This window comes from Chamaea fasciata, unplaced genomic scaffold, assembly GCF_029207755.1.
Source record: "Chamaea fasciata isolate MVZ Bird 193981 ecotype frontalis unplaced genomic scaffold, bChaFas1.0.hap1 SCAF_33, whole genome shotgun sequence".
In the NCBI taxonomy this organism is placed as follows: domain Eukaryota; kingdom Metazoa; phylum Chordata; class Aves; order Passeriformes; family Sylviidae; genus Chamaea; species Chamaea fasciata.
Genome location: NW_027094118.1, coordinates 374445 through 388688, shown reverse-complemented (window position 1 = coordinate 388688; position 14244 = coordinate 374445). Strand labels below are relative to the sequence as shown.

Genomic DNA, 14244 nt, shown 5'->3' with positions numbered 1-14244 from the left:
CGAGATTGAGACCAGGACTGAAACTGGAACCGGCACTGGCACCGAGACTGGCACCGCTCCGGGATCGAGATCGGCACCGCGACCGGAATCAGCACCGGGAGCGCTCCGGGACCGAGACTGAGACCGAGGCCGAAACAGGGACCGGGATCGGACCCGGAATCGCTCCGGGATCGGCTCCAGGATCGCTCCGGGACCGCCGCGTTCGCTCCGGGGAGTTTTGGCCGCGCCCCCGGGCGGGACTGGGAGGGACGGGGAGGTTGCCCTGGGCCGGGCGGGACCGCCTCGGTTCGCATCGTTCCGAGGCGGCCACCCCGGTCCAGATGATCCCAGTCTCTATGGTTCTGATCCAGATGGTCCAGCCTGTGAAATCCCAGTCCATGTGATCCCAGTCTGTAAAATCCCAGTCCATGTGACCAAGAACTCTCCAAGTTTGATTTACTCTCAAACCACATCCCACCCACCCAGCCCCACACAATCCCGATCCCAACATCCGCCCACAAAAATATCCCCAAACTCAGGAACCGCCCCCGGGATATTTGGGGCGAGCTCCCCCTCCCCGGGCACCTGCGGGATGGGGGCGATGATCCCGGCGGTGCCGCCAGTTCAGGGAGCGCTGGAGCCGCCGCTCCCTCCGCTCGTCTTCTCCTCCCGCTCCTGCTGCCGCTGCGCCTCTTCCTCCCTCCCTCCTCCTCCTCCCCCGGGCCCGGGCCCGGCCTGGGAGGGCGGGGCCAAGGAAAGGGCGGGAACTGGGAGGGGAAAGGGGCGGGGCCAAGGGGACGCGCGGTCCTAAAACCGCCCGGGTTCGCTTAAAATCGCCAGTTGTGCCGAAGATCCACCGTAAATCCACCAGGTTTAGCTTCAAATCATCCAAATGGGCCAAAAATCTCCGGGAACGGGACAAGATCAGCACCGGAACCCGCAGCAACACCAAGGCTGAGATCGTCACCGCAACTGAGACCGGCCCCGCACAGGCACCGGCACTGGGACCGACACCGAAACCGGCACCAGAACTGGTACCGGAACCAAGACTGAGACCACGACCGACAATGCGACCGGCGCCGGGAGCGCTCCGGAACCGGCCCCGGGAAGGCTCCAGGACCGCGGCCAGAACCGAGACCGGCAGCGCTCCGGGACAGACCGAGACCGGCACCGGAACCAGCTCCGAGACTGGCGCTGATCCGAAACCGAGACTGAGACCGAGCCCGAAACCGGGACGGGGATCGGACCCGGAATCGCTCCGGGATCGCTACGGGACCGCCGCGCTCGCTCCGGGGAGTTTTGGCCGCGTCCCCGAGCGGGACTGGGAGGGACTGGGAGGGACTGGGCGGTTCCCCGGGGCCGGGCGGGACCGCCTCGCTTCGCATCGTTCCGATGCAGCCATCCCAGTCCATGTGATCCCAGTTCGTATGATCCCAGCCTCCATGGTTCTGATCCAGATGGTCCAGCCTGTGAAATCCCAGTCCATGTGATCCCAGTCTGCACAATCCCAGTCTGCACAGTGCCAGTCTCTAAAATCGATGCTGTTTTACACCACAACAACACAGATTCTGATCTTCAGAAGGCTGAAAATGACTCCTTTAGTTTTTCGAATGTGTCTCCCTTAGTATTTTACACAGACCAATCTGATTGGTGACAAAAAGACAAACCTCGTCAATCACATTGGTCAGAGCAGAGGGACATCAAGAAGAAGTCCCTCCTAGGAAAAGGAATGAAAAACAATGCTACAGTTCTTAGAAAAACACTCCTCTTGTTTACAGAAAATTCCCTGAGAAAAGAATTTCACAAAACCAAAAGATCTCAGGCACGAAAGCAGGGCTACAATCTCTCTTGGCTTTTGCAGTACAAAGAGAGGGAGAAGAGAAAATAATTAAGGTCTAATCAAAAGGATAATCGGCAAGGTGACTTCCCAACACGGAACACAGGGAATGTGGGTCACCGGGGCTCTGCCCAGTGTGGCTCCTCCAGTGGGGGCTGGAGCTGGAGCCGAGCTCGAAGCTCTTTCTGCACTGGGGGCACTGGCAGGGCTTTTCTGATGGTGCCTTTGTTGGTGTTGGGTCAAGGCTGAGCTCTGTGAGAAGCTCTTCCCACACTGGGGACACTCTTGGGGCCCTCCCTCGTGTGGATGCGCCGGTGGATGATGAGGTTGGGGTTGTGCCTGAAGCCCTTCCTGCAGTGGGGGCAGCGGAAGGGCCTCTCCTCTGTGTGTGTCTGCTGGTGTTCAAGGAGCTTGCTGCTGACCCGAAACCCCTTCCCACACTGGCAACACTTGTAAGGCCTCTCCCCAGTGTGGATCCTCTGGTGGATAATCAGGTTGGGTGTGTGCCTAAAGCTCTTCCCACATTCCCCACATTCGTAGGGCCGTTCTCCTGTGTGGATCCTCTGGTGGCTGATCAGGCGGCACCGCCAGCTAAAGCTCTTCCCACATTCCCCACACTCAAAGGTTCGTTCCCCAGCGTGGGTCATCTGGTGATGGATCCGGTTGGACCCCATGCTGAAGCTCTTCCCACATTTCTCACTCTCATTGAGTCGTTCCCTGGTGTGGATCTTCTGGTGCTGGATGAGGTGTGAGCTCCGCTTGAAGCCCTTCCTGCAGTCGGGGCAGTGGAAGGGCCTCTCCTCTGCATGTGTCTGCTGATGTTCAAGCAGCAGGGTGCTGGTCACAAACCCCTTCCCGCACTGGCAACACTTGTAGGGCCTCTCCCCAGTGTGGATCCTCTGGTGGAACCTCAGGCTGCCGCTCTGCCTGAAGCCCTTCCCACACTCCCCACACTTGTACGGCCTTTCCCCAGTGTGGATGTTCTGGTGGTGGATCAGGTGGATTCTCTGGCTGAAGCTCTTCCCACATTCCCCACATTCGTAGGGCCGTTCTCCTGTGTGGATCCTCTGGTGGCTGATCAGACGGCACCGCCAGCTAAAGGTCTTCCCGCACTCCCCACACTCATAGGGTCGTTCCCCGGGGTGGGTCCTCTGGTGATGGATCCGGTTGGACCTCACGCTGAAGCTCTTCGCACATTCCTCGCTCTCATCGAGTCGTTCCCTGGTGTGGATCTTCTGGTGCTGGATGAGGTGTGAGCTCCGCTTGAAGCCCTTCCTGCAGTCAGGGCAATGGAAGGGCCTCTCCTCCGTGTGCGTGCTCTGGTGCACGAGGAGATAAGTGCTGGTCTGAAACCTCTTCCTGCATTGATCACACTCGTAGGGCCTCTCCCCACTGTGGGTCATCTGGTGACGGATCAGGTGGGATTTATGGCTGAAGCTCTTCCCACATTCCCCACACTCATACGGCTTTTCTCCGGTGTGGATCCTCTGGTGGCAGATCAGGTGGCACCGTCGGCTGAAGCTCTTCCCACACTCCCCACACTCGTAGGGTCTCTCCCCAGTGTGGGTCCTCTGGTGGCGGAGCAGGTCGCTCTGCCAGCGGAAGCTCTTCCCACACTCGGAGCACTTGTGGGGCTTCTCCCGATCACGAAGCTGCTCGTGGACCACCAGCTCTGAGCTCTGGCTCCATCTCCGGCCGCCTTCCCGGCCCGGCCTGGCTCTTTCCTCCTCACATCCTCGCCAGCTGCGTTTGCAGCCCCTCCTCCTCAGGGATCTCCGGCCCTTTTCCTCCCCGTTGCATTCCTGCGCCGTGGAGCCGCTCAAAACGGCCTCTGCCACGAGCTTCTGCCGCAGGGATTTGTCCTCCCTGCTCTCCATGCTCGGCTCCTTGTCTGGGGGAGGAAGGACAAGGACAGGATGGGATTTGCCTCCGTGTCACAGGGAAGGGGAAGGAGATCTCCCGTCTGCTCGGTGCCCGCCCTCCCCGGGCTGCGGCGAGTCCCAGGAACCCAAAAAGCTCCCCCCTCTTCTGTCTCCCCACCTACGGATACTGGGAGTGACCGGGCTCATACTGGGACTGACCAGTGTTATAAATGCATATTATAAACTTGGCTTTTTGCAAGATGTGTTCTATATGGTTAAGAATATTGTGTAATGATATAAGTTTTTTTAGTTCTGCTATTTGTAAAGAAAATTAGGCATAGAGGTACTAGATGATATAGTATGCTTAAACTGTCTGTTTGGTCGGGATAACATCTAGTGAACATGTAAAGGAGACTCTGCTATTGAGATACCAACTATCAGCATCTACCATCTGAAGAAAGTACGGACCAAGGCTCAACCTGGAGGTGATAAGGAAGACACAGCCAAGAAACACGCATGCCCTAAAACAGCGGACCCAAGGAGGGACCATGCAAAACAGTTCCCGGAATATGGAAACTAGTTTATGGAAAAATATGAACATTCAACAGGTTGATACAATGGCAATGGCATTTAAAGAATGACTCTGATACAGCAGAGTGTGGACTTGGCTAAATGCCAAGTCAACCGGCCAAACGTACTTAGCTTTTTTTTTTTATCTCCTAACTGACTCATTTTCTATTAAACCTATTTCTGAAAATTTACATAGAAAGTGAACCTTGTTTTTCACAGACTGGGCTCATACTGGGACTGACCGGGCTCATACTGGGAGCAGCCACTGCCGGCACCGGGACACCCCAAAAACACCTCCCGGGGAGCCCCCGATGTCCCCCCGAGGGGCATCTGCTGCTCGGCTTTGGATCCCCGCGAGCTCCAAACATCCCCCCAACAAACCCCAAACCCAGGGACCCCCCGGGATATTTGGGGCGAGCTCCCCCTCCCCGGCCACCTGCGGGATGGGGGGCGATGATCCCGGCGGTGCCGCCAGTTCAGGGAGCGCTGGAGCCGCCGCTCCCTCCGCTCGTCTTCTCCTCCCGCTCCTGCTGCCGCTGCGCCTCTTCCTCCCTCCCTCCTCCTCCTCCCCCGGGCCCGGGCCCGGCCTGGGAGGGCGGGGCCAAGGAAAGGGCGGGAACTGGGAGGGGAAAGGGGCGGGGCCAAGGGGACGCGCGGTCCTAAAACCGCCCGGGTTCGCTTAAAATCGCCAGTTGTGCCGAAGATCCACCGTAAATCCACCAGGTTTAGCTTCAAATCATCCAAATGGGCCAAAAATCTCCGGGAACGGGACCGGGACCGGGACCGAGACAAGATCAGCACCGGAACCCGGAGCAACACCAAGGCTGAGACCGTCACCGCAACTGAGACCGGCCCCGCACAGGCACCGGCACTGGGACCGACACCGAAACCGGCACCAGAACTGGTACCGGAACCAAGACTGAGACCACGACCGACAATGCGACCGGCGCCGGGAGCGCTCCGGAACCGGCCCCGGGAAGGCTCCAGGACCGCGGCCAGAACCGAGACCGGCAGCGCTCCGGGACAGACCGAGACCGGCACCTGAACCAGCTCCGAGACTGGCGCTGATCCGAGACCGAGCCCGAAACCGGGACGGGGATCGGACCCGGAATCGCTCCGGGATCGCTCCGGGACCGCCGCGCTCGCTCCGGGGAGTTTTGGCCGCGCCTCCGGGCGGGACCGAGCTGGGAGACTCGGAGCTTCCCAAGGCTGAAAATGACTCCTTTAGTTTTTCGGAATGTGTCTCCTTTAGTATTTTACACAGACCAATCTGATTGGTGACAAAAAGACAAACCTCGTCAATCACATTGGTCAGACCAGAGGGACATCAAGAAGTCCCTCCTAGGAAAAGGAATGAAAAACAATGCTACAGTTCTTAGAAAAACACTCCTCTTGTTTACAGAAAATTCCCTGAGAAAAGAATTTCACAAAACCAAAAGATCTCAGGCACGAAAGCAGGGCTACAATCTCTCTTGGCTTTTGCAGTACAAAGAGAGGGAGAAGAGAAAATAATTAAGGTCTAATCAAAAGGATAATCGGCAAGGTGACTTCCCAACACGGAACACAGGGAATGTGGGTCACCGGGGCTCTGCCCAGTGTGGCTCCTCCAGTGGGGGCTGGAGCTGGAGCCGAGCTCGAAGCTCTTTCTGCACTGGGGGCACTGGCAGGGCTTTCCTGATGGTGCCTTTGTTGGTGTTGGGTCAAGGCTGAGCTCTGTGAGAAGCTCTTCCCACACTGGGGACACTCTTGGGGCCTCTCCCCGGTGTGGATGCGCCGGTGGATGATGAGGTTGGAGTTGTGCCTGAAGCCCTTCCCGCAGTCGGGGCAGCGGAAGGGCCTCTCCTCTGTGTGTGTCTGCTGGTGTTCAAGGAGCTTGCTGCTGACCCGAAACCCCTTCCCACACTGGCAACACTTGTAGGGCCTCTCCCCAGTGTGGATTTTTAGGTGCAAGCTCAGGCTGGCTCTGTGGCTGAAGCCCTTCCCACATTCCCCACACTTGTACGGCCTTTCCCCAGTGTGGATGTTCTGGTGCTGGATCAGGTTGATTTTCTGGCTGAAGCTCTTCCCACATTCCCCACACTCGTAGGGCCGTTCCCCGGTGTGGGTCCTTTGGTGGAGGATCAGGTGGGAGCTCCGGCTGAAGCTCATCCCACATTCCCCACACTTGTAGGGCCTTTCCCCAGTGTGGATTCTATAGTGAAAGATCAGCCTGGACCTCAGACTGAAGCTCTTCCCACATTCCCCACACTCATAGGGTCTCTCCCCAGTGTGGATCTTTTGGTGTAGCCTCAGGTTGGCTCTCTGCCTGAAGCCCTTCCCACATTCCCCGCACGTGTACGGCCTTTCCCCAGTGTGGATGTTCTGATGCTCAGTCAGGGTGGCTCTCTCTGTGAAGCTCTTCCCACATTCCCCACACTCGTAGGGTCGTTCCCCTGTGTGGAACATCTGGTGGCGGAGTAGGCTGGACCTCTGGCTGAAGCTCATCCCACATTCCCCACACTCGTAGGGCTTCTCCCCAGTGTGGATCCTTTGGTGGAAGTTCAGGTTGGCTCTGTACCTGAAGCCCTTCCCACACTCCCCACACTTGTACGGCCTTTCCCCAGTGTGGATGTTCTGGTGCTGGATCAGGTTGATTCTCTGGCTGAAGCTCTTCCCACATTCCCCACACTCGTAGGGTCGTTCACCTGTGTGAATCCTTTGGTGGCAGATCAGGCGGTTGGCCTGGCTGAAGCTCTTCCCACACTCGGAGCACTTGTGGGGCTTCTCCCCATCACGAAGCTGCTCGTGGACCACCAGCTCTGAGCTCTGGCTCCATCTCCGGCCGCCTTCCCGGCCCGGCCTGGCTCTTTCCTCCTCACATCCTCGCCAGCTGCGTTTGCAGCCCCTCCTCCTCAGGGATCTCCGGCCCTTTTCCACCCCGTTGCATTCCTGCGCCATGGAGCCGCTCAAAACGGCCTCTGCCACGAGCTTCTGCCGCGGGGATTTGTCCTCCCTGCTCTCCATGCTCGGCTCCTTGTCTGGGGGAGGAAGGACAAGGACAGGATGGGATTTGCCTCCGTGTCACAGGGAAGGGGAAGGAGATCCCCCGTCTGCTCGGTGCCCGCCCTCCCCGGGCTGCGGCGAGTCCCAGGAACCCGAAAAGCTCCCCCCTCTTCTGTCTCCCACCTACGGATACTGGGACTGACCGGGCTTATACTGGGACTGACTGGGCTCATACTGGGACTGACCAGTGTTATAAATGCATATTATAAACTTGGCTTTTTGCAAGATGTGTTCTATATGGTTAAGAATATTGTGTAATGATATAAGTTTTTTTAGTTCTGCTATTAGTAAAGAAAATTAGGCATAGAGGTACTAGATGATATAGTATGCTTAAACTGTCTGTTTGGTCAGGATAACATCTAGTGAACATGTAAAGGAGACTCTGCTATTGAGATACCAACTATCAGCATCTACCATCTGAAGAAAGTATGGACCAAGGCTCAACCTGGAGGTGATAAGGAAGACACAGCCAAGAAACACGCATGCCCTAAAACAGCGGACCCAAGGAGGGACCATGCAAAACAGTTCCCGGAATATGGAAACTAGTTTATGGAAAAATATGAACATTCAACAGGTTGATACAATGGCAATGGCATTTAAAGAATGACTCTGATACAGCAGAGTGTGGACTTGGCTAAATGCCAAGTCAACCGGCCAAACGTACTTAGCTTTTTTTTTTTATCTCCTAACTGACTCATTTTCTATTAAACCTATTTCTGAAAATTTACATAGAAAGTGAACCTTGTTTTTCACAGACTGGGCTCATACTGGGACTGACCAGGCTCATACTGGGAGCAGCCACTGCCGGCACCGGGACACCCCAAAAACACCTCCCGGGGAGCCCCCGATGTCCCCCCGAGGGGCATCTGCTGCTCGGCTTTGGATCCCCGCGAGCTTCAAACATCCCCCCAACAAACCCCAAACCCAGGGACCCCCCGGGATATTTGGGGCGAGCTCCCCCTCCCCGGCCACCTGCGGGATGGGGGGCGATGATCCCGGCGGTGCCGCCAGTTCAGGGAGCGCTGGAGCCGCCGCTCCCTCCGCTCGTCTTCTCCTCCCGCTCCTGCTGCCGCTGCGCCTCTTCCTCCCTCCCTCCTCCTCCTCCCCCGGGCCCGGGCCCGGCCTGGGAGGGCGGGGCCAAGGAAAGGGCGGGAACTGGGAGGGGAAAGGGGCGGGGCCAAGGGGACGCGCGATCCTAAAACCGCCCGGGTTCGCTTAAAATCGCCAGTTGTGCCGAAAATCCACCGTAAATCCACCAGGTTTAGCTTCACATCATCCAAATGGGCCAAAAATCTCCGGGAACGGGACCGGGACCGGGACCGAGACAAGATCAGCACCGGAACCTGCAGCAACACCAAGGCTGAGACGGTCACCGCAACTGAGACCGGCCCCGCACAGGCACCGGCACTGGGATCGACACCGAGACCGAGACCAAAACCGGCACCAGAACTGGTACCGGGACCAAGACTGAGACCACGACCGACAATGCGACCGGCGCCGGGAGCGCTCCGGAACCGGCCCCGGGAAGGCTCCAGGACCGCGGCCAGAACCGAGACCGGCAGCGCTCCGGGACAGACCGAGACCGGCACCGGAACCAGCTCCGAGACTGGCGCTGATCCGAAACCGAGACTGAGACCGAGCCCGAAACCGGGAGGGGGATCGGACCCGGAATCGCTCCGGGATCGCTACGGGACCGCCGCGCTCGCTCCGGGGAGTTTTGGCCGCGCCGCCGGGCGGGACCGAGCTAGGAGACTCGGAGCTTCAGAAGGCTGAAAATGACTCCTTTAGTTTTTCGGAATGTGTCTCCCTTAGTATTTTACACAGACCAATCTGATCGGTGACAAAAAGACAAACCTCGTCAATCACATTGGTCAGAGCAGAGGGACATCAAGAAGTCCCTCCTAGGAAAAGGAATGAAAAACAATGCTACAGTTTTTAGAGAAACACTCCTCTTGTTTACAGAAAATTCCCTGAGAAAAGAATTTCATAAAACCAAAAGATCTCAGGCACGAAAGCAGGGCTACAATCTCTCTTGGCTTTTGCAGTACAAAGAGAGGGAGAAGAGAAAATAATTAAGGTCTAATCAAAAGCATAATCGGCAAGGTGACTTCCCAACACGGAACACAGGGAATGTGGGTCACCGGGGCTCTGCCCAATGTGGCTCCTCCAGTGGGGGCTGGAGCTGGAGCCGAGCTCGAAGCTCTTTCTGCACTGGGGGCACTGGCAGGGCTTTCCTGATGGTGCCTTTGTTGGTGTTGGGTCAAGGCTGAGCTCTGTGAGAAGCTCTTCCCACACTGGGGACACTCTTGGGGCCTCTCCCCAGTGTGGATGCGCCGGTGGATGATGAGGTTGGAGTTGTGCCTGAAGCCCTTCCCGCAGTCGGGGCAGCGGAAGGGCCTCTCCTCTGTGTGTGTCTGCTGGTGTTCAAGGAGCTTGCTGCTGACCCGAAACCCCTTCCCACACTGGCAACACTTGTAGGGCCTCTCCCCAGTGTGGATTTTTAGGTGCAAGCTCAGGCTGGCTCTGTGGCTGAAGCCCTTCCCACATTCCCCACACTTGTACGGCCTTTCCCCAGTGTGGATGTTCTGGTGCTGGATCAGGTTGATTTTCTGGCTGAAGCTCTTCCCACATTCCCCACACTCGTAGGGCCGTTCCCCGGTGTGGGTCCTTTGGTGGAGGATCAGGTGGGAGCTCCGGCTGAAGCTCATCCCACATTCCCCACACTTGTAGGGCCTTTCCCCAGTGTGGATTCTATAGTGAAAGATCAGCCTGGACCTCAGACTGAAGCTCTTCCCACATTCCCCACACTCATAGGGTCTCTCTCCGGTGTGGATGCTTTGGTGGCTGATCAGACTTGAACTCTGGATGAAACTCTTCCCACATTCCCTACACTCATAGGGCCTCTCCCCAGTGTGGATCTTTTGGTGTAGCCTCAGGTTGGCTCTCTGCCTGAAGCCCTTCCCACATTCCCCGCACGTGTACGGCCTTTCCCCAGTGTGGATGTTCTGATGCTCAGTCAGGGTGGCTCTCTCTGTGAAGCTCTTCCCACATTCCCCACACTCGTAGGGTCGTTCCCCTGTGTGGAACATCTGGTGGCGGAGTAGGCTGGACCTCTGGCTGAAGCTCATCCCACATTCCCCACACTCGTAGGGCTTCTCCCCAGTGTGGATCCTTTGGTGGAAGTTCAGGTTGGCTCTGTACCTGAAGCCCTTCCCACACTCCCCACACTTGTACGGCCTTTCCCCAGTGTGGATGTTCTGGTGCTGGATCAGGTTGATTCTCTGGCTGAAGCTCTTCCCACATTCCCCACACTCGTAGGGTCGTTCACCTGTGTGAATCCTTTGGTGGCAGATCAGGCTGTTGGCCTGGCTGAAGCTCTTCCCACACTCGGAGCACTTGTGGGGCTTCTCCCCATCACGAAGCTGCTCATGGACCACCAGCTCTGAGCTCTGGCTCCATCTCCGGCCGCCTTCCCGGCCCGGCCTGGCTCTTTCCTCCTCACATCCTCGCCAGCTGCGTTTGCAGCCCCTCCTCCTCAGGGATCTCCGGCCCTTTTCCTCCCCGTTGCATTCCTGCGCCGTGGAGCCGCTCAAAACGGCCTCTGCCACGAGCTTCTGCCGCGGGGATTTGTCCTCCCTGCTCTCCATGCTCGGCTCCTTGTCTGGGGGAGGAAGGACAAGGACAGGATGGGATTTGCCTCCGTGTCACAGGGAAGGGGAAGGAGATCCCCCGTCTGCTCGGTGCCCGCCCTCCCCGGGCTGCGGCGAGTGCCAGGAACCCGAAAAGCTCCCCCCTCTTCTGTCTCCCCACCTACAGATACTGGGAGTGACTGGGCTTATACTAGGAGCAGCCACTTCCAGCACCGCGACTCCCGAACCCTCTTCCCGGCCATCCCGCCCCTCCAGCCCCTAACGGGGTCCCGGCAATCCCACGCGTTCCCCCCCCTCTCGGGGTCCCCGCTTTGCGGTTCGGGGCTCTCCTCTCTCTGGGCTCCCGCTCAGGGAAGCGGCGGCTCTCCCGGGCTCCCCAAACCCGGTGTTCCCCCGCCCCGGCTCTGCCGACACCGGGACACCCCAAAAACACCTCCCGGGGAGCCCCCGATGTCCCCCCGAGGGGCATCTGCTGCTCGGCTTTGGATCCCCGCGAGCTCCAAACATCCCCCCAACAAACCCCAAACCCAGGGACCCCCCGGGATATTTGGGGCGAGCTCCCCCTCCCCGGCCACCTGCGGGATGGGGGGCGATGATCCCGGCGGTGCCGCCAGTTCAGGGAGCGCTGGAGCCGCCGCTCCCTCCGCTCGTCTTCTCCTCCCGCTCCTGCTGCCGCTGCGCCTCTTCCTCCCTCCCTCCTCCTCCTCCCCCGGGCCCGGGCCCGGCCTGGGAGGGCGGGGCCAAGGAAAGGGCGGGAACTGGGAGGGGAAAGGGGCGGGGTCAGGGACAGGGCGGGAATCGTGAGGGCAATGGGCGTGGCCGAGGGGACGCGCGGTCCTAAAAGGGCCCGGTTCGAACGAAAAGCATTCAAACGGTACTGAAATTGTCTAAAGAAGCCTAAAATCCACCCTTCAACCGATCAGGTTTGGCCTCAAATCACCCTAAGAGGCCTGCAATCCCCACAAAGTGGCCTAAAATCACCCAAAGGGCACTAAAAGCCACCCTATAGCCACAGGGTTTGGCCTGAAATCAGCCACTTGGGGATAAAATCATCCAAAGGGGTGTAAAACCAGCCAATGCGGCCTAAAATTGCCAAACGTGGTTTCAAACCCACACAAAATGGCCAAGAATCCCCTCAAATCTCCTAAAACGCTGTGAAATCCTCCCTGAAAATACCGGGTGTGGCCTAAAATCAACAAAATGTACCTGAAGTCCACCCTAAAATCTAACAGATTTCAACTAAATTCACCCAAATGGGACTAAGCCCCACCGAAATGGGCCTAAAAACCATTCAAAGGGATCAGAAATCCACCCTAAAACTGCCCAGTTTATCTTAAAATCACTCAAATGGGACTAAACCCCACCAGATTTTGCCTAAAATCAGACAAAGGGGCCAAAAATCCACACTAAAAGGCTCAAAACCCCACCCTAAACCTGCCCAGTTTGGCCTAAAATTACCCAAACCCGCCTAAAATCTCCGGGACCTGGACCCAGACCAAAATCAGCAGCAGAAGCGGCACCAGCACCAGGAGTGAGACCGAGACCGGATCCGAGACTGGCTCCGAGAGCGGCACCGCTGCAGGACCGGGACCGGAACCGACAGCAGCACCCGCAGCGGCGCTGCACAGGCACCGGGACTGCGGCCGAGACCGGGACGGAAACCGGCACCAGAGCTGCCACCGGGACAAGACTGAGACCGGGACCGCAACCGGCAAAAAACGGCCCAAAAGTCACCAAACACGCCCCTAAAGAGACCGACAGTGCCTGAAAGGTGCCGGAAAATGGCCACAAAATGGCCCCCAAATGACCAAAACCTGACTAGAAATGCCCCTGAATTACAAAACATGTCTCAAAATGATTCAAAGCGTGACCAAAAATGACCCAAGAGTGACAGAAAATTGCCCAAAATGCCGCAGGATGGGGGAGAGCCCGGAGAGACACAGAATTCCCAAAAATTTTTTTAAAAAATCACCCCAAAACTGCATAAAAAAGGAAAATTATTTTTAAAAAATCCTGAAAAAAGCCTCAAAATAGCTCAGAAAAGAAAAAAACCCAGAAAATGCCTGCAAAACTTCCAGTAATAGTCCCAAATTTTCCCAGACTCCCCAGAATTTCCCAAATTCCCCAAAATTCCCCAGAAATTCAACCAAACTCCATCAAAAATCACCCAGAAAATGAAAAAAACCAAGCCAAACAAACCCTTCAAATGCTCAGAAATATTTTTTAAAATCCCTCAAAACTCCACAAAAATTCCCTGAAAACTCCCCAACTCCTCAGATTTCTCAAAATTCCCAACATATACCCCAAAGAAGCCCCCAAATAACAACAGAAAACAGTCTGAAAATGCAAAAACACCACCCCAAAGTTCCTAAAAATATTTTTAAGATCCCCGAAAGCACCCAGAAAGTCCCCCAAAATCCAAAGAAAATTTCCTGAAACTTCCACAAACTCACAGAATTCCTGAAATCCTTGACAATTGCCAAAATTTCCTACACGTGCTCTCGATGAAGTGGTGCAGCAGGCAGGACTTGCTCGTGCCGGTGCTGCAGATCACCAATAACTGCCGGAACTTCCCACGTTTGGTATCAAAATTCCCCAAAATCCCCTCTTGAGAGCCCAAAATTCCAAAGTTTGGACTCAGAATCTCCTCTGGGGACCCCAAAACTCCTGAAAATCCCCTTTAGAGATCCTAAAATTCCCACACTTGGACCCAAAGTCCCTGCTTTTGGATCCAAAATTCCCCCAAAATTCCCCTCAAAATTCCCAATAGAGGCCCCAAAATTCAAAAAAGTTCCCAATAGAAAACCCCAAATTGCCCCATTTGGACCTCTACATTTCCAAGAATTCCCTGTACAGAGCCCAAAATTCCCTCCAAGGATCCCAAAATTTCCCTACAGAGATCCCAAGACCCTCCCCAAACCCTCTATATGCTCCCCCAGGCTCCTATAGAAGCCCTATAGACCCACCCCAAACCCCTTTTAGGGACCCCCGCAGATCCCCTATAGACCCCCCAGACCCCCCCTAAATCCCCTATAGAGACCCCCAGACCCCTTCCCAATCCCCTGTGGGACCCTCCCCCCCAGCCCCTTTTAGGAAGCCCCAAGCCCTCCCCAAATCCCCTGCAGAGACCCTGAGATCCCCTAAATGGACCCTCAGACCCCTTCCAGGGACCCCCAGGCCCTCCCAAAATCCCCTAGGGAGACCCCCAGATCCCCTGGAGAGACCCCCAGGCCACGCTGAACCCTCTCGAGATCCCCTATATATCCCCTGGAGCCCCCTCAGAGCCCCTTTGGGGACCCTCAGA

General features: G+C 56.8%; 1 protein-coding gene across 1 annotated transcript in view; it reads right to left on the bottom strand.

Moving 5' to 3' along the window:
• LOC136303427 (zinc finger protein 850-like) overlaps positions 1-11529 on the bottom strand; it is a gene marked incomplete at its 3' end in the record, with an annotated part of 418758 nt that extends 407229 nt beyond the window's left edge. The window contains exons 1-5 of the mRNA XM_066207097.1: positions 11516-11529; positions 9558-10951; positions 6006-6981; positions 2555-3449; positions 2163-2386 (exon numbers count right to left, since the gene is read on the bottom strand). Coding sequence (XP_066063194.1) covers positions 2163-2386; positions 2555-3449; positions 6006-6981; positions 9558-10937 — 3475 coding nt within the window. The remainder of the gene's footprint in view (positions 1-2162; positions 2387-2554; positions 3450-6005; positions 6982-9557; positions 10952-11515) is intronic.
• Between the last annotated feature and the right edge of the window lie 2715 nt (positions 11530-14244).